Source organism: Candida margitis (genome assembly GCF_024628925.1).
Source record: "Candida margitis strain CBS 14175 chromosome Unknown scaffold1, whole genome shotgun sequence".
NCBI classification, from domain to species: Eukaryota; Fungi; Ascomycota; class Pichiomycetes; order Serinales; family Debaryomycetaceae; genus Lodderomyces; species Lodderomyces margitis.
The window spans coordinates 382705-407779 of NW_026261901.1; the positions used below are offsets into that span (position 1 = coordinate 382705).

Here is a 25075-nt window from a genome sequence, read left to right on the forward strand (position 1 = left end):
AGTTTTAAAACTTAGTGTTCAATCTGATTCTGACTGCTTTAGTTTGAGTGTATTCGTGGAACACTTCTTCACCCATTTCTCTACCAATACCAGAAGCACTGAAACCACCAAATGGAACCATTGGATGGAAATCGTTATAAGTGTTAACCCAGATAGTACCAGCCTTGATCTTGCTTGAGACGTAGATACATTTGTTAACGTCTCTCGAGTGCACACCAGCGGCTAACCCATATTCAGTATTGTTGGCCAATTCAATTGCCTCATCAATAGTATCAAACTTAATCAACGTGACAACAGGACCGAAAATTTCCTCCTTGACAATCTTCATGTGACCAGCAACATCGCCAAAGATAGTTGGTTTGACAAAGTAACCTTTTCCATCCCCTCTGGTACCACCAGTGATAATCTTGGCGCCTTGTTCCTTACCTGACTCAATATATTGTAAAATCTTTGACAACTGAACTTCGGAAACTTGGGCTCCCATAAAAGTCTTTGGGTCAAATGGATCACCGCATTGAATTGATTCTGCAGCTTCCTTCAACTTCTTGACAACTTCGTCATAAACTCCAGATTGAATCAAGACACGTGAACCAGCACAACATACCTCACCAGAGTTGTAGAAAATACCAGCGACAATGTTTTTGATTGTATTGTCAACATCAGCATCGTCAAACACGATATTTGGAGACTTACCTCCCAATTCCAAGGTAACCTTCTTCAAGTTAGAATCAGCTGCAGCCTTCATGATTGTCTTACCAACAAGAGTAGACCCAGTAAATGCAACCTTATCCAACTTCATGTGGCTGGCAATAGCAGCACCAGCAGTCTTACCGAAACCGGAGATAATATTGACAACACCTTTTGGCAAACCAGCTTCAGCCAACAATTTGGCGAAAAACAAACCTGACAATGGTGTTTGTTCAGCAGTCTTCAAGACAGTTGTTGAACCACTGGCCAAGACTGGACCCAACTTCCATGACAACATCAAAAGAGGGAAATTCCATGGAATAATTTGACCACAAATTAATGGAACTCTTTCGGTGTAGTTAAAGTGGGTACCACCAGTGTTAATGACACTACCCAAAATCTTGTCACACCACCCGGCACACGATCTGAAGTAGTTGGCAACCAATTGAACATCACCCTTGGCGTTGGAAATGGATTTACCATTGTCCAAAGTTTCAATTTCAGCCAAAATTTCGGCATTCTTGTCAACCAATTCAGCAACTTTGTACAATACTGCTGCTCTAACTTCAGGAGCACAGGTAGACCATGTTTGGTAAGCAGCAGTAGCAGCATCAACGGCAGCGTCGACATCTTCTTCTAAAGCTTCATAAACACTGGCTACTACTTCCTCATTGACAGGAGAGATAACCTCAAAAGTTCTCTTTTGTTTTGGGTAAACAAATTCATTGTTGATGAACAAACCAGTTGGTTGTTTGTAAGTCTTTCCAGTTGGAATCTTGACTTCAATTTCTAAAGGTAAATCGCCACCCATTGTAAAAATATATATGCGTTAATATAGTTTTGTTTTCTTCTGTTTGTATCTTTCTGACTATAGTCAATTGACAAAATGAAAAGAAGAAAGGGTAGATCAATTGTCTGTTATTCTAAAAAAAATTTAGGGAAAATTTGTTGGGTATTTATATTGAGATTGTGTTTGAAAAATTAAGGAAAAATGGCAAGTTTTCGGAGTCAGTTTAAATCTTACAAATAGTATGCGAGACTTTTGTGGGGTTTTATTTTCTTTTCTTTTTTTTTGGCTTAACACGTAAATTCAAATCATGTTTCTTTAACTCCTGTATATAGCACACATCATTTTACTGACAGCAAAAAAAAATACACTAACAAACCCCTCTAAATACCCTCTATTATTAAAGCTTGATCTGACACGACCTATGTATTTTTTTTTTTTAATGTCTTGACCTTTTGGTCATCTACTTAAAGGGCATCATGAGTGACGTAATAACCACTTTGATAACCACTTTTAGAACCACTACGTGATTTTAACTGGTGATTAACCCTCGTCCTCGTCCAGTAAATCATAACCGCAACTATCCACGACGAACAATGCAATATGTATTATTTTGTGTCACAAGATAATCGATGATTGTTTTAACTCTCTACATGTATTGGCCAACGATGGATTGCACGGATTAAAGGCACACCCCACAAAAGTCGACTAAAGTCTGTGTATATATCTTGGGGTGGTTCAATCTAAAGTGGGTGTGATCCCCCATTGATAAAGGTAATTAAAGGCTTAACTAAAAGAAACGAAAATTGACTAAAATGACTGCAAACGTTCCCCCATCATCTATTGTCTCTGACTCGGATTAAAGGATTATGGAGAAAGAAACTGCATCGTGACTATCTTTGTAGAACAAGCAAATGCTCCACACCAATTTCAATATTGGTCCTTTTTCTGAAACTCTTATTTCTTCTTCAAATCGTGTGTCTTACTTTTATCTGTTGGTATTCCTCTTTTTTTAGTTTGCGCAATTACTTTCCTTATTGGTACAACGCCTAGGAAAGTTTGTCTTTTCTTTTTTTCTTTTGGGAAATTCTCGGAGTTGTTTTTGTCTGGGTTTGTGTCGATTGAGTATCTACACCACCACCACTAAGAGCACCACCACAGAAAGGGGCTCATTTATAACACAATGGAACATGGGTAGCAGTCTATTGTTGTTGTTGGGTAAGTAAGTGGGTGTGTCTCCTGACTAAACTCTATGGGGCCCAAGTGGTGGTTTATTTCGGATCTGGGGATGTTAAAAGTCCTGCAATGCCTTCTTCCCCCCCCACCTTTATTTTACAAGAAGATATGCACTTGAATTTTGTGTGAGAAACAGCTTTTTTAGATTGAAATGGACCGTCACTACACGTTTATAATAATTCATTGGGATTAAGAGAATATTGCTTTGAGATAAAATGCATTGGGTGCTATATATACCGCATCTTTTCTTAGTTACGATGTACCTTTCGAAACTGTTTGGAGGTATTATCGTAGATCCTTACTAACTCATCACTCTGTAGATTTAGTGTCTTGCTCAATAAGGTGAACAAAAACTTATCCATTTCATTGTAATCTGCAATCCTTCCATCGGGGTTGTCCATTCCAGCATCCAAAATGCGCTTGAGAGTGGCAAATTTACGTGTGACAGTTTCTTTATCTTCCACCACCTGCTCCACTTTGCCCAAATCTTGATCCATCCCTTCCAAAGTGAAGATTTGGAATAGCCTCTTTTCCATAATTGATAGATCGCCGTCATCGGAATTCCCATCTTTAACCCTATACTTCTCTGGCATCAAGTGATTATACACCCAATTGCAATATCGTTCAGTTTTATCTTCAGACCAATTAAGTAACGAGCCATCACATACTTCGTTATTATATTCATATTCCATGTTGTATGTTTTGACCTGCTTCAACCAAACTGCGAGTTGGAACTTTGGCTCACCAAATTCAAAATGTAACTTGATAATGTATATGGCCACCAGGACCAAATACACCTCAGGAAAACATTCTGCAAGCTTAGTAGCAGATTTAAGGTTTTTTGGAACCTCGAAAGTGGCCTTTTTGCAAAGATTGAGAAAATAGTACACCAACATAAACAAGTCCGGCGCATTTGGAAGAAATAAAGTGTTGGATAGCATATCAAAAATGAATGGGAAATAGCAGCTCGATGGTACTTGCAAATCATGATCCAACACGACCGAGTTTAAGTAAAAAATACGTCGTAGTATCTGTCCTTCACCAGGTGCTTGATGAGCTTGTAACCGACCATGATATGAACCATGCAATTTCTCCAACTCTTCAGTCGGTAGTAGATTATATGTCTTGAAATATGGCACTTTGTCCAACGTGATACACTCAACAACATCACTAAGATAGAATGGATGGGCTCGTAACTCCAAACCTGCCATATAAATAAGACACACCAAATCCAACACATCTAAAGAACTCTTTTGGTTATCGGTTCCATTTTGATCATTCACATGGCCATTTAGCCTGTAGTAGTGCTCCAATGCCCTACACCAGTAAGTTTTAACAATGCTAGTCAAAGCCGATTTGACCCCATCACTGAAATAAATCTTGACAATTGCGTCCAATTGAGCTTTCAATATTATTTGCAAACATCGATAATATATAGGCAATGCATCATCACCAGTTAACTTGTCCAACTTATGTTTCCTTGTCACCCTCTGGCTTGACTGACTGGCAAAGTTACCTCGCTCATCAACGGCAACAACGTTTAATCGTCGTGTTTGCACTGGTTGTTGATCTTGATCATCATTATACTCAATTGCACCTTCAAGGACATGCCCATATTGACATATCGTTAACCCATCTCGGTTTCTATATAGTCGTGATCGACAGTTATCGGTACCACATACTGGCCCTTTGAACCACAACTGTTTGCCCATAGCACCACCATATATACAAAGTGAGGAAATCAATTGTGTTTGGAAACACATTTTTATTTTTTAACAAAGCGAGAAGAGTACATCTTTTATCACAAAAACTTATCCATTTTTACAACACCCATCTACTCTATACAAACATCTATTTAATGGTTATGCATACACTCATGTTTTTCAATAACATGGCCAGCATTCAACTGTTCATCCAAATCATCATTTGGATCAATTTTGAATACCTTATCTGGATTCAATATTCTTCTTGGATCCAATGCCAATTTCAATTTCCTCATTGTATCAATAGTTGATTCACTCAATTCCTCAGAGAGGTATTTTCTTTTACCAACTCCAACACCATGTTCACCAGTACATGTACCCTCGAGTTGTAATGCACGTGCAACCATACGGTCGACCGCTTCGTGAACTTTGCCATAATCTGGTGAATTGTAGATAATGAGAAAATGGCAATTTCCATCACCAATGTGGCCCAACACGGAAAATTTGCCGTCGAAGCCGGCATTAATCAAGTCATCATTTATCTGGCCAATAGCCTCAGATAGGTTCGATACGGGTACAGCAACGTCAGTGGTCCATATTTGGACATCATTGGGATTAGAAAGACGGCTAGAGCCTGCCTGGAACGTCGACCAAAGTCCATTTCTTCTTGCTGCCCACAACTCGGCATTCTGTTCGGCATTTTCACTACGTTCAACTTTGATTGCACCATTTTCGTTAGCTATTTCTTCAACTACTTGAGATTGCTCAAGAACAGTTTTAGTTGTAGGACCACCCAACTTGAAAAACAATGTAGGCTTTTCCAATCGATGTTCACCATCTGCAGACTCGTTAACAAAAGACATCATTGTCTCATTCAAAAGCTCCATTGCATTTGGCTGGATTCCTCTTCCAATAATCGTCTGGACTGCAGCTGCAGCATCTTTTATAGTTGGGAATGCTGCAGTAGTAATAAGCTCAACTTTGGGGCGCACATGCAACTTTAATGTAATCTCGGTGATGATACCGGCTGTTCCTTCGGTGCCAATGAAAAACCTCGTCAAGTCGTATCCAGCACTTGATTTTCTAGGTCTTTGTCTCGTCCTGATAATTGTTCCATCAGCTAACACTACAGTTAAATTGACGACATTTTCCTTCATTGTACCATACCGAAAAGCATTGGTGCCTGAAGCACTAGTACCCACCATTCCTCCAATATTGGCACCAATTCCTGGATCAGGTCCAAATAACAAATCTTTACCCTTTGGATCATCGTTTAAAAAATCGGCCAAATCAACCCATCCAACACCAGGCTGAACAACAATATCCAAATCATCGGGATGGAAAGCAAGAACCTTATTCATTTCCGCAAATGAGAGCGATATACTGAAGGGACCCCTCGTGTGGATGTTTTGTCCTTCAAGTGAAGTCAATCCGGAACTGGCAACAACAGGGAGTCGATATTCGTGGGCGATTTTCATAATTTGCGACACTTGTTCGGTTGAAGTTGGTGTTATGACAACATTGGGCTTTTGTTTATCGGGTTGAGGAGGATGATGCGTTGAATAGAAGGAGTCGTTGTGTGAAGCAAGAACGTCGGGATCAAACAGAGCATGGTCTTTGCCGACAATTTCAATTATTCTCGATAACCCTTCTTTAAATTTTTGTTCATCGGCATAGACGGGGGGTTCTAATGATGAAAGTGGGGCGGTGGAAGCATCCTCATTATCTGCCTTGAGAAATGCAGCAGTATTCTTTTGCTTTTTCTTTTCAATGGGGTTACTGAAATATTGTCCCACGAAATATCCAGCACCTAACGACCCTACTGCAAGTGCTGCATAATTGAATATTCTTGTTTGTGGTGGTGCTTTCGGCGTAAAGTTGCTATTATGTCTCAAAGAACCTTTAGCTATGCCTGTAATTCTCTTTCGTCCAATGTTGAACATAGCAGTTGTGTATAGCTATCACTTCTTTCCAAAAAGGAGACTAGGTTTGGCCAGAAAGATAATTTTTTCAAAAGTCGACTTATTATCCAGAAGGTGTGGCGCGCTAAGATATGTCACAAAATTGGAATGATGATTCCCATCTTCAGTAATTCATCAACGCAAGCTCACCAAGAGCTATGCTGTAACCGCTCTTACACCCTAATAGCCAATCAATTGAGTTAAATTGTTCATTGCTTATAGCTCACATACATAGATACATAGTATAAACATTTTACGATTTCTCTTTTAATTCGTTGCTTGAATATGGTCTCGCATGCCAACAGATCCTGTCAACCTCGAGGGTGTGGTACTCTTGATAGGATAATGGATATCATTAGACTTGGCCTTTGCGTCAACATGGCCATATCCACCTCCACCGGGCGTGCTGATAATAATTCTATCGCCTTTACTAACTTTAACGGTACACTTGCCACCCAAAGATTTACTCTTGTACTCTCCAGTTGGAGACTTGTAGACCCACTTGTTGATTCCTCTAGCACCTTCACCTCCTCCATGCAACCCGTAAGGTGCTAATGATCGTCTTTCCATTAAGCAGGAAACTTCCAATGGGTACAAAAATTCAATATCCCGAATCACACCATCACCACCCTTATGTAACCCGTCACCTCCTGATCCAAGACGAACCGAGTACTCATGAAGCAATACCGGATACCTCTTTTCAAATATTTCAGAATCCGTCATTCGCGTATTAGTCGTGTGACATTGAACTACTGATTGACCATCCCAGTCAGGACCAGCACCAGCACCACCACAAATTGTCTCGTAATAGCCAAAACAAACGCCATTTTCCTGATCATTAGTTCCAAAAGTAAAGTTATTACAAGTACCTTGTGAGCCAGCTGCTGCCTGGAAAGTCTTGAGCATCACATCAACAATTCTCTGCGTCGTTTCAACATTACCACCCACCACAGCTGCATCATCAGAGGGAGCAACTAAGGAGCCTTGTCTTGTTTTGAATTCAATCGGTCTCAAACAACCATTATTCAAGGGGATATCGGTACTTATAAGACATCTGAGGACGTATAGCACCGCTGAATACAAGATTGCTGTTGGTGCATTCAAATTACCGTATATCTCATCACCTGTTTCACTAAAGTCAAACAAAGCCGATCCAGTATCAGGATTGATAGTTACAGTCAATGCGATAGGAGTGCCGTCATCAATATAATCGATTCCTTTCAACTCATGCGATCCAAACTTTTGGAAAGCCAATTTTAGCAAGTTCCGAACCGCAACTTCGGCAGTTGATTGAATGCCTCCCATGTACAACTTGATAACGTCATAAGTGAAATCGTCAACCAACCGTTGCAATAAAACAATCCCTTTGTAATTTGCAGCTACTTGCGCTTTCAAGTCAGAGATGTTATCACTCAATGTCCTGGTACCTGATCCACCGGGTTGTTTAGCTGGTTCGTCAACCAATATCTTGGTTATACCTGCTTCATCAAATTTACCCTTTACACACAACTTGTGCGTGACTACTGCTGCTCCTTCGTCATATATGGTTTTGGAATTTGGCGGCATCGATCCAGCTGCTATAGATCCAATATCTGCATGATGGCCCCTTGATGCTGTCCAGAAAACAGGTTCGTTCTTATCGTTGAGGACGGGCGTGATAACTGTAATATCAGGCAAATGAGACCCACCAGCAATTGGATGGTTGGAAACAAGTACATCACCAGGCTCCAACTTACCTTCCCATATCTTTATCTGGGCCTTGACCGCATACGACATGGAGCCCAAATGGATAGGAATATGTGGTGCATTGGCAATTAAATCACCATTGTGATCAAAAATTGCACACGAGAAATCCAATCTCTCCTTAATGTTGGTGGAGATTGCCGTTTGTTGCAATGTTCTCCCCATTTGTTCAGCAACCGACATGAATCTGTGGCCAAACACTGATAACTGAATCGGGTCAACAGTGGTTGATGACAACTGTGGCTTCTCTTCTTGCTCCACTTCGATCAACACATGGTGAGCTAGGACTATTGCTTGAGAACGTGGCTCAATTATAAGCGTTTGGGTGTTGTCGATAATAATTGCAGGACCTTTTACGAGTGTACCGATTTTCAAATCAGTGAGAATGTGCACTGGAGCATCTAACCAGCCAAATGTTTCAAAATACACTGGTTTCTTGAACGGTGCCTTGGGTGCATCCAAAGTTAAAGACAAATTGGCGGCCTCTTTGTATGGATTGTGCACTTCCTTGTCATTAGACTCAACAACTAGCATCACTTCAACATCACTGACTAATACATTTCTATCCAAATTAAAGCCAAACTCATGCTTGTGTCTCTTAATGAATTTATCAGCAGCATCGGTATCGCCAACTTTTGTAGCAATCAACAAGTGGGTATCACTGCCGACATACCTCATATTTAAAAAGATTTCCAACCTTGTATTGAAATCAGTCAAATTTTGTTTCTTGTAATCCTCCTTGGCTGCTGCAATAAGCAACTCGATTTTTGCATCAAGACCAGGCAAATTCTCCTTGGCATATGTCAAGGACGCTGGTGATTGTTTTTCAATGACAATGTCAGCAAGTTGAATACCATAAGCGGATAACAACGAGGAATACTTGTGTACTGCAACATTGGTGATGCCCAAATTCTTTGCCAATGACACGGCAAATTGCCCACCTGAACCACCAAAAGAAGCCAAATTGTGGTTTGACGTCTCGTGTCCCTTGGCTTCGGTCAAATTCCTAATAGGTCTAGCCATGGACTCAACAGCAACCTTTAAGAACCCACTGGCAACTTCAACCGGACTTAACTCGATACCCTTGGCAGCTTGATCTTTGTTGATTTGTTGAGTCAACTCCTTAAATTTTTTATCCACAATATCATAGTCCAATCCTTGATCCTGATTGGGACCAAATATCTTGGGAAAATGTTCGGGAACTAATCTTCCCAAGTACAAATTTGCATCGGTAACAGTCAACGGTCCGCCTTTTCTGTAGCACGCTGGTCCAGGGTCAGATCCAGCAGACTCGGGACCAGTAACAAACAAGTCATTTTTCCAAAACAAAATCGACCCACCACCAGCAGCCACTGTCGATATGTCCAACTGAGGAGTTTGCAAATTAATCTCACTGACTATAGTTTCATAGATGTGCTCAAAGTGGCCATCGTATCGAGATACATCAGTTGATGTACCTCCGGCATCAAAGCCAATCGTGGCTCTCTTGGTTACTTCGTCATAACAAGTTTCTCCAAATCCAACCATACCGCCTGCTGGACCGGACAAGATTGCTCTTAACCCAGTGAATTTGTACCACGGACATAACCCACCATTTGATTGCATGAATAAAAGCTTATTTCCAAACGCCTCTAAACCGCCTTCAAATCCAGCACCAAAGTTTTGGATGTATTCATTAATGATTGGAGACAAGTATGCATCAGCAACAGCTGACGAGGTTCTATTAACGAACCCAATCATTGGCTGCAACTCATGAGACACTGATACTTCAAACCCAATATTTTGGGCAATCTTGGCAATCTCGGCTTCGTGTTTTGGGAAAGCATATGCATGAAGTAATGACAATGCAATTGCCTTGACTTTACCTTCTTTGAAAATGGCTCGCAAATCAGCCTCAACTTGCTGGTAATCAGGCTCTTTGATAATTCGAATTGTATCGCCAGTGACTCCTTCAGCAAAATTAGGTTGCAGTTTATCAATTGGCAATTTATCGCCACCACCTTCAGAGAAACTTTCAATTGTAACTCTCTCATCAATCTCAAGCACTTGGTTATACAAATGACCCAACTTCTTAGCAGTCAAATCAAATATATGTGGTCTTGTCTGGTTACCAATCACCAATACATCCTTGAACCCTTTAGTGGTGATTAACAACACATTGGCTCCTTTCCTCTCAAGTAGTGCGTTTGTAGCCACGGTGGTCCCCATTCTAATGCTTTGAATCTGATCCAATTTTAACTTGTCAGTTTTAGGTATTGTTGTACCGTTGTTGACATGCTCCAACACTCGCCTTATACCTTCTGTTGGTGCATCCTTGTAATTCTGAGGGTCAACTGATAGCAACTTAAATACGTAGTCATCCTGGCCCGGGATTTTTGCAATAACATCACAAAATGTGCCACCACGATCAATGGCGATCTGAATACCTTTGACTGGCATGTTGAGTTGTGCTTTCTTGTGGAAAGTTTTGTTACCCTGGTGAAAAAGTTTGAAGGTTTAGGGGGATGGAAAGCGACTATTTATATATTGCTGGCCACTGTGGTGAATTGTGTATCAGGTGTCGTCGCTTACCGCTTGCTTTTAGAGATTCTCATTATAGTGTGGTTTAATCAATTGGAGCGCTTGCTTCCTAATTGAGTACTACGCGACTAAAAAAAATCTTTTCGTACGGTGCCGTTTGATAAGTTTGTGGCACAGAGGTTTTGCGGCTGTCGGTAACTAAAAGAATAGAATCGTATAATAGAAAAACCTATATACTTAATGAGTTTAACATGTTGGGTAGTTCGTTCTTGGTGACAATGTTCCCCAATTTATCGTAAACAATCTCTTCATCGGACTCGGTGTCATTTTCATCTCTTTTTTGACCCAGTACAATATTGCCCAATGCATCGTACTCAACTTCACCCACATCATTCGTATCGTCTATAATGTTCCCTAGAGCATCGACTTTCTTTCTCAAAATCACGTTGCCCAAATTATCATACTCCACTACTTCCTCCTCCTCTGACTCATTCTCTTCATCTTCATCTTCTTCGTCATCCAATCCATTGTTGTTTCTATTCACATTCCCCATCATCCATATATCCTCACTCTGCCCCTGTGCCTTTCTCTCCTTCGCCTCCTTTTCAATCTTATCCAACCACTCATCCTGGGCCTTCAACACCGACTCTGAATCAGTACATTGCTGATACACTTGCAACAACTCTTCATTGATTTTCAAAAATGTCAATCCCCAAGAAAAATTCTCAAGCAATAGCTCAGCCCAGTCCAAGTGGCCAACAATGGCAAAACAAGCAGCTAGAGCCTCAACACAATTTAATTTCCACGGACGGCCATAATTGACAGGATTAGCAGCCACCAAGTACGGCAAAAGACGTTCATGCTTACCGCCGATTTTGCCAAAGGGCACCTCGTCTAATCTTGCCCATGAACATTCAACCACTGCCGCTCCGTTTTCTTCAACTATTTCCACATCATTAGGACAAACGGTCGATTTACCATTGGGACTCACAACAACACCTTGAAATTTCTGACCCACACGGAGATTCTTTATAAGCCCTAATCGTTCAAGCTTCTTTCCACTGCATCGTTTGGGATCACAGTGGTCAAAGTCCCACATTGCTAACTTGGTAGGGAATTTGTGTTTTGATTGTGGTGGTTGAGCTATGGCATCGGGCGAACCTGTTAGCGATGAACTGGGTACAGGAAGAGGGTTTAGCGATGATGCTGCTACTTCTTGTTTGCCCTTTCGTATATGGTGTTGCTTTGATTTGTGGCCATTTGAAGTTCGACTCTTGTTTGGTCTATCTTCATTTGATTTATTCTTTCCCTTCCCCATGATTAGCCTTTTGAGATGGGTTTGAAACTGCTCTTGTCTTTCTGATTTTTTTTTTTTCATTTTTGCGCGTTGAGGACCAATCTCACCAACAATTTCTCTACGAAAGCGCCATATTTTCAAAAACAAAATATTAAATGTATATAACAAAGTTGTAAACTATACGTGGGTGTTGTCAGTATATAAACTGCAGCTATTAAGGTCTTTCCCAAGACCAAAAATGAAATGAACTTCATAAGATTTGAACAAAATCAAAATCAAAATCAAAACAAAAAGTCAACCAAAACCAGTCATTAAAAAAAACAATATCCTTTCTCATTATGCATCTCTCTCTCTCTCTCTGTCTCTCTCTCCACTTAGAAATCTTCATCAAATGCAAAAGCGTTGGCATCCTTGTTTTCACTCTTGGCCATAACACCTGCCTTTTGATAATCAGACACTCTCTTTTCAAAGAAATTGGTCTTACCAGCCAAGGAGATATTTTCCATAAAATCAAATGGATTAGTGACATTGTAAACTTTTTTATTACCCAAAGCAACCAACAATCTATCAGCAACAAACTCAACGTATTGACACATCAATTTACAATTCATACCCAACAAACTAACTGGCAAAGCATCAGTGAAAAATTCCTTTTCAATTTCAACAGCTTCAGTAATGATTCTTTCGACAATTTTGGGGTCGGGTCTGTGTTGTAAATGAGCAAATAATAAACATGCAAAATCAGTGTGCAAACCTTCATCACGGCAAATCAATTCGTTGGAGAAGGTCAATCCTGGCATCAAACCTCTCTTTTTCAACCAGAAAATAGATGCAAATGATCCACTGAAAAAGATACCTTCAACAGCAGCAAAAGCCACTAATCTCTCAGCAAACAATGCATCGGAATCTTGAATCCATCTGATGGCCCAGTCAGCCTTCTTTTTAATTTGTGGGATGGTTTCAATGGCATTGAATAAGAAGTCAGCCTCCTTTGGATCCTTGATATAAGTTTCAATCAATAAGGAGTAAGTTTCCGAATGGATGTTTTCCATCATGATTTGGAAACCATAGAATGATTTAGCTTCTGGGATTTGCACTTCTGCAGAGAAATTCTCCACCAAGTTTTCATTAACAATACCATCGGAAGCAGCAAAAAAGGCCAAGATTCTAGAAATGAAATAACGTTCGTTATCATTCAATTTCTCTCTCCAATCATGGAGATCTTTTCCCAAGTCAATTTCTTCAGCGGTCCAGAATGAAGCTTCAGCCTTTTTGTACATTTGCCAAATCTCATGGTATCTGATGGGGAACATAACAAAACGACGTTTGTTTTCTTTCAAGAGTGGTTCTTCGGCTTCCAATCCTTTCAATTCATGTCTGTGCACTTTATGTGAGCTCATGAAACGTTCGTGTTCAGCATTCATGGCTTCGAGTTCTTTTTCGTATTCTTTAGTTTCTTCTTCAGTTACTGGTTTGTTCACGTCCATCTTCAAAACGTTTTTGGTTTCGTGTATGGTTTGAGCTTCGTCTTTGGCCAATGCTTCAGCAGCTAATTTATCAGTCAATGATTTACCTTGAGTGGTTGACATGTCAAGACCTGAAAGGTTTCCAGCTAAGACTTTACTTGGAGTTTCTTGTGGTAATGATGTTGATGACATTGGAGTTAGTCGTGTGCAAAGTAATTGGGGGCTATAGGAGTTTGATGTGTTGATAAAAGTTGTAATGTAAAAAGAAGAAGATACAATTTTTTTGATCAAGACGTGATGGGACTCGTCTGATTTATATAATTGAATTTTTTATTTTAATAATTCTATTTTTTAGTTAAGACGTGTGTCGTGTGTGTGGTGTTTGTTGTGAGTTTGTGGTATTCCGAGATATGCAAAACAAGAAGGAAAGGAAAGATAGAACAAATTTGATGAAACTATGATACAAAGGTGCAGCAAAACAACTATAGTCAATTGTTGTTGTTTGTTGTTGTTGTTCGTAGAATAGGGAAGTGAGAAAATTTTTGGTGTATTTTTGTGATGTGTTTGACACATTTGTTCATGTTTGGCGGCTTGTTCTATTTTTCTTTTTCTTTTTATTATTTTTTAGTGTGTGTTGATGATTTGTAGTGATGATGAAATTACTAATAGAGAGCGACAAAACAGACAAACATTTGCTTTTGGTTTCAATTGCACTACTTTGTCACTACAATATAATCCTACACAATATGCACAACTTTGTATTAACGCGTGAATGAAAATGTTTTGAAATCAGCCTCAAGTAGTAATTTCCCAATGCTCTTTCATCTAGCAATAAACAAAACAAAACAAAACAACACCACCACCAAAACAAGGGTGAAACGGCAAATAGGTCATCCACGAGTAAATAAGTGGAGACGACACGTCCGCGTCTAAAAAGTATAATCAAACACGTGTTCTGATTGAGATTAATGTCCTTTCATACCAAAGGAAATCTTTGCTCCTTTTTTGCAAACATACACTGCTGTCATAACATTAACGACAACAGTTCCTGTTGTATCTCATCGAATGCAAAGCTTACTAATCTTATTATTCTCTACATCATAACCTAATTACTAATTACGACCACCACGTCTTGTGTATTTTACTTTACAAATGTACACGTCTTAAGACGCGAAATGTTTTTTGAATTTTTTAGCGCACCCTTCACAAAATGGTTACCTCCTACTACTATTGCCAAGTAACTCTCTCACTAAAGTTGCCTATTGTGCATTGTCTCTTTGTTTGCCCCATTCGCTGATTGATTGCTTGATTAAATAGGGCATCCGATTGCTCGGTACGAAGTTGATTGCTAATTCGATATAAAAAGCGAAACTACATTTTCTCTTAATCTCTTATTTATCTCTCCGATCTTCGGAGTACCGCTTTCGTACTCTCCACCTTATGTCATACTTTTTTTGCAACCTCTCCACTCTTTTCTCTCACAAGGATATTTACGACGCGTAACATTAACGCGATAATCAAAATCCCTTCTTACAAATAGTCTCTCAAAATACAAAGTAATTTCAATTTCTATAAAGCAGCCTATGTAGACGAATTATATACGTCCCGTTTTTTTTCGATAGTAAGGTAAATTGTCTTAGCAAAAAGAAGAAAATGTACATGAGGTTACGCTCACATCCTTCTTCAATGAATAGTATAGCATCTGTAACTAAATCAAAACAAACTCTTAAAGTTCCGGAAGCAATACCCACCACCTCTAAGCAGCAACCTCTCAAACACTCAATGGGCTGGTAATCCTAGGAGATCCTAAATTGATTGGCTCACCCAAATTCAACAGCATACGATCATCTCCTCCACCAATACTGTCAACACCTGTCAAGACAGGTGATGTAACTTCTTCAAAATTGAGATCCAATCCTTCATACAATTTACTAATATCGCCATGTCCTCTGTATCCTTTACCATGATGACCACCTTGTTGCATCAATGCAACAATCTTGTCGCGCAAAACATCCTCCAATTGAAACTGATTCATGTTTAAGCGGAAATAGTCAGCAAATGCATCTTGCGCATCACGTGTAGATAAATATTGATAATGAGGCAATGATGGCAAGCCAAACAACATTGAATCAGGATTATTCTTTTCACTTGACAAATGACGTGGACGGCCATACAATTTAAATGAGTCAATAATGGGGATAAAGTTACGAACCATAGTTTCAACGGCATTAACACCAGGATGTGGTATTGGCATTATGTACATGGTGCTCGTCAATGCAAAATCCTCAGCATGCTTCTTGAAAAAACTGGAATTGGTGCGGTTCAAGTCAAACTCGGTATTGGATTTACTCTTGGATCTAAATCTCTTGGGTTTATCCGAGTTGGAAGCATTTGAAATTGAACGATCTCTCGTCAATGGCGTCATATTCGATGGAGAGTTTGCAAAAAAGGAATTGGTTGAATTCAATGAATCTGACCTTGATCGAGAATCTCCATTCATTTTGGGTGTTGATGGGATTTGCAAGGTATTACTGGCACTGTTGCTATTGTTATTATCATCAGTCAATGATGAAAGCGACTTGTTTGATCCTGAACGCGAAATTGAGGCATGGTTCTTGGCAATGAGTTTCCTTGGTGACAGGTGTTTATCCTCGTGATTATTGTAAGGAAACAAGTACTCATACTGTTTATTCACATGAATCTGTCCCGAAGCGCTCATGATGGAATTGAAATCAATCATATTCGACTGCTCGGGATACACGTTAAACAAACTTGACAAATCACTGATATAAGCAATAAGGTGTTTCTTTTGCATCTTTTTATCCAGAGGGTAAATTTCAATCCTACCCAAATGATGTTTATCACTAGGCAAAATCACCATGTAGACCTTGATCCATTTCGTAGAAATTTCGGGCAATCTAATGTTACACCACTCATACTCAACAAACCTCTTCTTGTGGGTAAGCAACACATGAATATCCAGCAACTTGGATCCCTTTGAACTCAACAACACAGCGGTGAATGCTTCATTCAACTTGGTGTATTCAAACTTGGACAACATAATGGCACTAATCCATTTATTAAAATCGAGCTCGTTATGGAATCGAATCAAAACACTGGAATCCTCACGATAATCTTGCGAAATGCGAAGTTGCAAATCACCTAAAAATTCCACTCTAAAATCAATCAAATTGATATACTTTGGTTTAAACTCATCATTACCATCCTCCATGGTAAATTCATCATCCAGTGGTCTCCAAATAGCCAACTCGTTCCCAGTTAATTTAGCATCCACTTCAAACCAAGCCTGTTCGTTATTACCGATACGAGCGGGCACTTGAAATGACCCCACACAATACGACCTCAATCTCTGCGCATTGAGCAAGTTAACAATAGGACGAAACTCGGGTGACAAATTCTCTGTCTGGTGTTTATTCTGCAATAACAACGATTGTCCGGTTAATGAATTCAACAGGTGAGAATCAATGTCGGATAAATCATTGGAAAAAAGTCGCGATTGACGCACAAATGACGAAGGAGTTTTACGAGCTTTTTCCGACAACGTGCGTCTAGGCAGATTGGTCGTGTCCGAAAACGCATCCGACAATTTCGACAGATGACGGACTCTTGGCGAGGCTGCACCGGGGAATGGTGAATAATTTGGCGAATTCAACGAGTACTGGTCATACATTGATGATACTTCTGACGATTGGTTGTTGGCGACATTCATTTTTGATGGCAACAATCTATTCTGGGTTGCAGAATCGGCACTAGAGCTGCTATTGTCACTATTTTCCATGGCGAAAATAGCAGGTGGTTGGGCATTCTTCTGGGGAGCATTTCCATATTGGTAACTGTAGTTTGATTGTTGTTGTTGTTGTTGTTGTTGTTGTTGCTGCTGTTCATGAGCAAAGTCACCAAAGTTAGCCAGTTGCGACAAAGGAGACCTTATGCGAGGTAAAGCAGCAGGTGATGGCTGTGTATATGTTGTGCCTGTAGTATCAATCTGTGGTGGTGGCACTCTGTTGGAATTTGAATATGAATTTTGTGTCGGAGATGCCGGGGCATTGTAAGGCGGTGATGCTATGTTACCATTATATTGTGTCGATGGAGATGAGGAGTTCGTTGTAGTAGAACCATGAGTTTTATGGTGGAGTAATGGTTGGTTATTTTCCTGGTTGTTGGAGTTGGTTGCAAAACCCTTTTCCGAAGAAGAAGAAGAACCTTTGGTTTTATTGAGTAGCTTTTTTGGTGAAAGTAGACTACTGAATGACATTTTATATAAAGGGGGGTAGGGGGAGGAGGAGCAGGGAGTATTAACTCTACTTTTGTTGAATACCAGGTGCAGTGAGACCTCAAAGATGGATTGACAAGAACAAAAAAGATCAAAAAATTTTAAAATAAAAGGAAAACTGAATTTATCAAAACAAAAAATTGGTTATTGGGTAGTATATATATTGTATTGTATATTGTATATATAGATATATGTATTAAACGGTTAATTTGGGAAACAAAATAAAGAGAGAAAATAAAGAGAGAAAATAAAGAGAGAAAATAAAGAGAGAAAATAAAAATAAAATAAATTGAAAAAAATAATGCTAATGGCAATTAGTTAACAAACAAATAACACAATAACAAGGAAAATGAAAATGAAAATGAAAAAAAAAAATGCTTAGCATTTTATCAATTAAATAGAAACACACTGTTGAATATGTACAGAACAGAGGTACTTTACTTCTTAATGACTCCAGAGAGAGAGGATATACATATACACCAGTCAACAACAAAAGCCCATATCCCAGAGCTCTATGTACCTTTTCTCGAGAAGTGTAAAATTTATAAAAGACTGTAAGCAATTTGATAAGAAAAAAGAAAATCGGTTTTGTCATCTTTTCTTTTCATCGGAGCAATTTAAAACAACCGAAAAAAAAAATTCCAAAAACTAAACAGAACAGAACAGAGACGACTACATATTTCATTCATTGCTATTATTATTATAAAGACTCTACACACAAACAAGTTGAAATCCCTGAAGTCTATTTTAAAACTTAGCCGTACGTGGATGTATTAAAAGGTTGACGTACCTGCGAATGCATTGAGAAATAATGCATTTGACTCGTGTGACGTAGTTGAGAATAAATGTATTATTGTGTATTCTATTGATCTAAGGAAATGATAGTCAAACAACAAGAAAGTTGTATATATATCAGTAGAAACAGGTCACACACATTAAATAAATGCCTTTCTCTTCCCCACAGTCGTTTTCCAAGCATTTTACTTGTTTTCTTTCTCCCACTTGAGAGTATTGCCTCTTCTTTGTTTGCATTGCACCAATTCCAAAGAGAGTCATCGACGCACTCATCAGTGATAGCAACCAAAACCTCATTTCCCACTAAAAACGACTTGCAAGAACAATTGCTACTTTACTCTTTAGAAGTGTAGACGTTTCTTCACTCCTAATTGTGTTCTTGTTTCATCTGAATCTCCAACAAGGAAACTCTTGCAACAAAGAGAAACAATAACCACAAAAAAACACACACAATCAAAATGCAGGTTTCAGTTATTATCTATCGTCCCCTTGTCCTTGTTTTTCTTTTTTTTTTTCACTAACTCTGCACCAGATGACCAAGCCATGTTCCATAGCAAGAATACTGAATAGTCACTTGTAGTGGCGGAGTAAAGAGGTATGTCTCGATAATTGTTTAACAGAAAGGTTTCGGACTAAGCATCAGTCTTTCATAGAAAAGAAATAAACAAGCCCTCGTGCGTTATTTTTGTTTCAACGAATAACCGGCCAAAAAGAAAAAAAGAAAAAAATCACTCTTTCGTTAGTAGGTAAAAAATATTTTAATTTGTCAAAACGGCCGAATTACGGCGATAAGAGAAAGATGTGCGTTCTTTTCTTTTGCCAACGCCCTGTTGTTTTACAAGAACAAGGGGGTTTGATGTGTAGAAGGAAGGTGGCGATGTTCAAAAACTGCTCACAGCCTCCCTTGGCATTAACTCGCCTAAAATTAGAGACTAACCCTGTGTTCTTAATATTTGCTCATAAACATATCTTTTTCTTTTGTCTTTTTTGTTTTAAGTTTGTTCTTCGGCCCATTACACAAATCAAAGATCCGAATTTGAAAACAAAAAAAACAAAAATGTGTAAGCCAATTACATCATCATAGATTTTTGACACGACAGATCAAGGAACAATCTTCGATAGCGAATAAATTAGTATTATCACAGAAACAAACAACTAATGGTGTAATCGAAGTAAATACAGGCAGACCACAACAACAACGCTTACTTTTAAACTATGATGTAATAACTGTTTGTACAGCCACAATCTAATTTTGCATTTACAGTACCTTTTTTTTCTGACTCTTACGACTAAAATCTATAAGGAATATACCCATTACTTTAATTGCTATTTTGTGGAGTATGGGGAAGTGATACTTGACTTAAGACTATCAGCACACCTCCTAGTCTGGCAGTTGCTATAAGATCAACCCCACTCGACTGTGATAACAGTAATGCTCTTAGCACAGCCACAGCCTTGACATAAGTCTAACTAAAATATATATATACGAGATGGGAGCGCGGTCGACAGTAGAAGCTTAAAAACTCCAAACTCAAACTTCTATTTTTGCAGTAACCACGTCTTTTGCATTAAAGGACAGGTTGTGGTTTTGAACTTATTTGTGCAACGTTATAGCCTTAATTTACAACGCACCTCCCCCCTGGAGTGGGGCGCGCCCTTTCCCCCTATTGATACATGTACCTGAAATTAAATCTATCAAAAAATAAAAATAAAAAACGTAAAAAATAAAATAACCTCCAGTAGATTGCTATTGTTTTGCTCTATTGTGGCTGTACCTGGGACTGGACGAAAAAGAAAAAAAAAGAGACCACTAAAAAAGAAACAAAGGACAATTAAGGTGGCCCACGAGGTAAAGAGAGAAAGAAGGCGAACTGCCGTTAACGTTTTGGAATTTGCTTAATTGTATGACCGAAACCGGACTGGGCATAGTTTGTAGGAAGTTTCGAAGAATGGCGTGTACTTCCCATTCACCGTCTAATATTTTAAGATGAGCTTGTCACACTAACTATTTCTGACTTTAGTTTGGGAACTTTAGCACAGTTTTGGCTCACCAGATTGCACATAAACGGCGTTTTAGTCTCATCTGATGGATGTATTTTCATTTTCTTTGAGTGTTTTTGCAACAATCTTTCAAGAAAAAACAAAAGACGATTAAGCATCTGCAACAACTGGTACCACCCACAAAGAATCAACACCTGCACACGGTATCAATATTGATGATCTCTTAATCGTCTGTATATTACTAGTCAGCCCTCCGTCTATATCTAGAAAGAACACACTATTTCTCTCTTTCTTTTGCAATTAAAAGACTACAATTCTAGACTTGAAATTTTTTTATTTTTTCACTACTATCGTCTTTCAAAAAACCTAATAAGTTTCAAGAATTCATTGATAATGATTCTGTGACTTAAATAGTTTGAAGAGCGTGCGGTTTGTGCCGATATAAATGTTGCTTTATTCGCCTAAACGTAATATATTTGCCACTTTGCAGGATTACCAAAAACGAAATTGTCACAACTGAAGACAAAAACAAAAAACGGTTTGTGCGTTCTTTGTTTTTACAACCTCGGTTATTTCAATAATACACAAACGATTTATCAAAGTGCTAAATTACAAAAAAATAAACCACAATTCAAACACACATCTTCATCTTCATCTTCCTCAACTCCACTCCACTCCACTCCACTCCACATTACTCGTGCTCACCAAACAATGGACACTCTTCAAAAGGAAGTCTATGATGCCAAATACCCCATTTCGCGAATCGCAACTAAAGCATCAGTCAAGCTAATTTCGCAAAATGATCCCACAAGAGACATTTATCAAGGCCGATATGTGCTCGAACCATGGAGCTCAACATCACGAGGCACTTACGGCGGCGACTTGATTACACAGGGGTTAAATGCTGCCTGGGAATCAGTCATTAACCGATCACCACAAGATGATGGCGTCCAATTCCAACCTCATTCATTACACACCTATTTCGTTAAAGCCGGATCAACTGAAAGTGTAATGAAGTGGGAAGTGATCAAGATCAGCGACTCAAGAAACTTTGCTAATCGATGTGTGTTGGGATATCAGAGTCATAATGATTTATTGGTGGTTACAATCCAAGTATCATTTACAAAAGATAACAATTTGATTAATAAACAACGTCAATTTGATCAACAAGTGGCTCAAGGAGTAACACCAAAAAGTTGGCCATTGGTGTTTAAACGCCATCCAGGTCCTAGTTTTTACAAGTATCGTGACAATTTACACGACTTGCAGCATAGGACCTTGTATTATAGTGGCCATTTGACGCATGGTGTGCCGAAGGAAATGTTTGAATCTAGTGAGAATTTCAATCTTGATACGACGGGTAATGAAGAACGTGGATTTTTCGTCAAGATTAATGATGACTTGGCAGCCGGTGTGCAGGGGTATAGTGGTGCTAGTGCTAATGGCGTTAATTCTTCTCCATCACAAGCCGATTTAACGCGTCGCAAGTACTTGGCGTTGACTTATGCCAGTGATGCATTCTGGGCTTCAACGTTTATTAAAGCGTTGGGTTTGCCTTTAGGCACAACAAAAGCCGCCAATGTAAGTTTAGATCATACATTATACTTTCATGATTCAAACTTCACACTCGGCACTACCACTAATGGCGATTCTAATTGGTTGTATTTAGAAACGCAATTTGTGTCTATGGGCAATAACCGATTATTGGCCATTGTCAATTTCTACACTGTGGAAGGTGAGGGAACATTGGTTGCTACAGCAGTACAGGAGTTGTATGGGTTTTTGCCTAAGGAAGTTGCTGATAAGTCGCGACAATTGCATGAGAAACATAATGCGTCTAAGTCACAATTGAGTGTTGCTAAATTATAGAGAATGAAAGAGAGAGAGAGATATAGAGCTTTTTATAGATTTAAACTGGATGTGCTTGAGATGGGATGCAGATTAAATTGCTTGCAGTTGCAATATGTTGCTTACTTATTTATTTATCTATTTATTTATACTTTTTAATAGAGTTTACTAATAGTAAACTAAAACTTTAGACTGTACGTTACAAAATGATTGCAAAATTTACAATACAATCTTATACGTCAGCCTATTTTATTGGCAAACTTTTGTTCATAATAACAAGTCATGTACAGCATTAATATCTACATTAATTTTTCTCATCTCTCACCTTCCGGCCTCACTCAGCATCAACTTGTGCATAAAATAATCTGCTCGTAGAGCTTTGCCCACGCCATTACCCCCTACCAAATTATCATTGATCAAATCACCCGCTTTATCAAACTTGCCATCAAATATAAGCTGCAACTCCTGTTGATGCAACAAGGTAAAGTTTTTCGTCAATTCCCATTCTTGCAAAAGTGCTCTGTTGCCCGCCAACATTTTCAAATGATCAGCCTCAGTCAATGAATTCAATTTTGTCATTAATTTGAAATCGTATTCTTCCAACCAAATATCCTTTATGCCAAGATACTGCTTGATAAAAATTGTTGGGAACCATAGACGTAAATTGTTCAAGTAGGTGAATTTGCGATACTGTTTATTTGAAAGCGAGTTAATATTGTATTCATCATTTAGAATCAGCATAAAGTTTTTCGGAATGTATGCAATTTGATTTTCACAAGTTGATGTAATCAATGGCGATAGTTCTTGGTAGGATGTGAAGTGCTGGTTGCGACAATTGTACAATTGTAATTCTTTATTGATGATGGAATAATTTTGCTGGACTGTACCATCTTCTTGCAAGGACTCGGCATTCTTAATGGCAACTTGTTTGTCTTTATCCAAAAAGGGAACAATTAATGAATAGCGACTAGGAGATGGAGCATCAGTTAGAGCCAAGCCCGTGATATCGATATATAACCCCGTATCAACATCAATAAACCGACCATCAATGGCATTGTTTCCATTACCTCTAGTACGATGGGTAATGGTCGAACCAATATCAATAAAATAACGACCAAATCCATCAAAATTACCCTGGGCATCAACAACATTTTCTACAACCAAAGTCTGATTATATAATCGTCCCAATTTGTACAAGTCAGCTACAGGGACTTGGACATCAATATCGGTGTCCCATGGGAAAGCAACGCCATTCCAATACCAAGAAAGTAACGAACCATGGGCTATCCAGGTGGTTATGCCATGAATACGAGCAAAATTGAGATAATTTTTAATTAATCGATGCAAAATGATGGGGTTCTCGGGGGAGTCCAAAATAACCCCATGGAAAAACCGCCAATCGTAATGTTCCCCCTCCCAATGATGAGGTGTTGATTTAAGTAATTTGGCTTCGTAAAAGTACTTTGGCGGGTCTTTACAATTATGACTGAATGTGATTGAATTTAAATAGTCCTGTTCCATGAGTGTCAATTGCGTTTTTTCTTGTTTGTCCAACATGGATTTGATGGTTGATTCTGGATCATTGTGGAAATTTGATTCTGGGATGGCTAACTCGTGAAGTGACTTGCCACCTTTGGCTCCATGTTGTTGCTGTTGAATTGTTTCTGGCCTTTGCGATTGTAAATATTTGTAGTCTTCAACGACATTAAAGGTGTCAATTGGTAGTGAATCAATCATACCATTGCGAAGTAATGAGTTATTAAAGTTGTTTTTTTGTGGATTGAGCACATCAACGTGGTGGGACCCATTAGTTGTTAAAAATATCAATTTCTTTGGCGAAGGTGCAGTGTCAAACAAATAAGCACGTCCGATAAGTTCACGATTAGGTAGAGTTTGCTGACCTGGTTGGTCGGTGATTTTGAATCCCAATTGGGGATATATTTGTGATTCTGTTTCCTCCACTTGAATGACTTGACAATACTCTTCAACTTTGCGTACAGTTGACCCTTTGATTAAATCTTCGTTAACAGAAACATCAAATATAGTTGAACACAAGTCTGTTTTGGGGAAACTGGTTATATATTTGTCAAGTATTGATAAGTCAACCCAATCTGACCAATGGAATGGGACAGCTAAATCAGAGTCTATAGATGGGGGAGTTCTAGCAATATATTGGTAATAAGCACCAAATGTGAATCTAGGATCAAACTTGTGAACAAGTGGAGCTGTTTTCAGCAGTAGTAGTTGCAGTTGGCTACTGTCGTCCAGCTGCCCAAAGTTTGACGGTATTGGTACTGTTAATGGTAGGTTCTCAGTGAGTTTCTCATTCAACATCCAAATTTCATTTATATCGTCATCTTCTTCAACAGCCATTTGTCGTATCGTGTGTAATTCCTCATTAAACTTGTCGTCATTGTTCAAATCAAAGTCGGATGCAAGAAAGTTGTAGTATAGTTGATTAAATTTATGCGTAAATTGCTTAGTCAACAATTTACGATATTCCTGTAGGCTTGATTTTGCTATAATTTGATTAAAAGATGCAATAATTGTGTATGCTACTGTTAATAGTAGAAGTAGTTTGACAATCAAACGGCGTGAAAACAATTTAATCATGTTTTGAGATGACGCTGTGGTGAGCTGTAGTGGGGTATGTAATGAAGGTGCTGCTTGAAGGAGGAGCTAGAATATAGTATCTGCTCTGTTTCTTTGAATGCTTTGTATGTACAGCTGAAAATGA

The 25075-nt window shown here is 38.8% G+C and overlaps 8 protein-coding genes across 8 annotated transcripts; 1 reads left to right on the plus strand and 7 right to left on the minus strand. All coding sequences in view use genetic code 12, as the record gives it.

The window, feature by feature from the left end:
* Window positions 1-4: 4 nt before the first annotated feature.
* ALD5 (aldehyde dehydrogenase (NAD(P)(+))) lies at window positions 5-1498 on the minus strand (the record flags this gene model as incomplete). Its single annotated transcript, XM_051817121.1, has 1 exon — window positions 5-1498. One exon carries the CDS (start codon window positions 1496-1498, stop codon window positions 5-7), a length of 1494 nt encoding a protein of 497 aa, XP_051669573.1.
* A 1460-nt stretch (window positions 1499-2958) lies between these two features.
* On the minus strand, window positions 2959-6356 carry DLD1 (Dld1p; the record flags this gene model as incomplete). The annotated part of the gene is made up of 2 exons (XM_051817122.1): window positions 2959-4307; window positions 4583-6356. 2 exons carry the CDS (start codon window positions 6354-6356, stop codon window positions 2959-2961), a joined length of 3123 nt encoding a protein of 1040 aa, XP_051669574.1.
* Window positions 6357-6641: 285 nt separating this feature from the next.
* HYU1 (5-oxoprolinase) lies at window positions 6642-10556 on the minus strand (the record flags this gene model as incomplete). Its single annotated transcript, XM_051817123.1, has 1 exon — window positions 6642-10556. One exon carries the CDS (start codon window positions 10554-10556, stop codon window positions 6642-6644), a length of 3915 nt encoding a protein of 1304 aa, XP_051669575.1.
* A 310-nt stretch (window positions 10557-10866) lies between these two features.
* Window positions 10867-11955, minus strand: CANMA_004810 (ribosome biogenesis protein TSR3; the record flags this gene model as incomplete). Its single annotated transcript, XM_051817124.1, has 1 exon — window positions 10867-11955. One exon carries the CDS (start codon window positions 11953-11955, stop codon window positions 10867-10869), a length of 1089 nt encoding a protein of 362 aa, XP_051669576.1.
* A 353-nt stretch (window positions 11956-12308) lies between these two features.
* RNR21 (ribonucleotide-diphosphate reductase subunit) lies at window positions 12309-13592 on the minus strand (the record flags this gene model as incomplete). Its single annotated transcript, XM_051817125.1, has 1 exon — window positions 12309-13592. The coding sequence occupies one exon, from the start codon at window positions 13590-13592 to the stop codon at window positions 12309-12311; it is 1284 nt and encodes a 427-aa protein (XP_051669577.1).
* A 1579-nt stretch (window positions 13593-15171) lies between these two features.
* On the minus strand, window positions 15172-17676 carry CANMA_004812 (uncharacterized protein; the record flags this gene model as incomplete). Its single annotated transcript, XM_051817126.1, has 1 exon — window positions 15172-17676. One exon carries the CDS (start codon window positions 17674-17676, stop codon window positions 15172-15174), a length of 2505 nt encoding a protein of 834 aa, XP_051669578.1.
* A 3525-nt stretch (window positions 17677-21201) lies between these two features.
* On the plus strand, window positions 21202-22359 carry CANMA_004813 (uncharacterized protein; the record flags this gene model as incomplete). The annotated part of the gene is made up of 1 exon (XM_051817128.1): window positions 21202-22359. The coding sequence occupies one exon, from the start codon at window positions 21202-21204 to the stop codon at window positions 22357-22359; it is 1158 nt and encodes a 385-aa protein (XP_051669579.1).
* Window positions 22360-22659: 300 nt separating this feature from the next.
* On the minus strand, window positions 22660-24951 carry CANMA_004814 (uncharacterized protein; the record flags this gene model as incomplete). The annotated part of the gene is made up of 1 exon (XM_051817129.1): window positions 22660-24951. The coding sequence occupies one exon, from the start codon at window positions 24949-24951 to the stop codon at window positions 22660-22662; it is 2292 nt and encodes a 763-aa protein (XP_051669580.1).
* Between the last annotated feature and the right edge of the window lie 124 nt (window positions 24952-25075).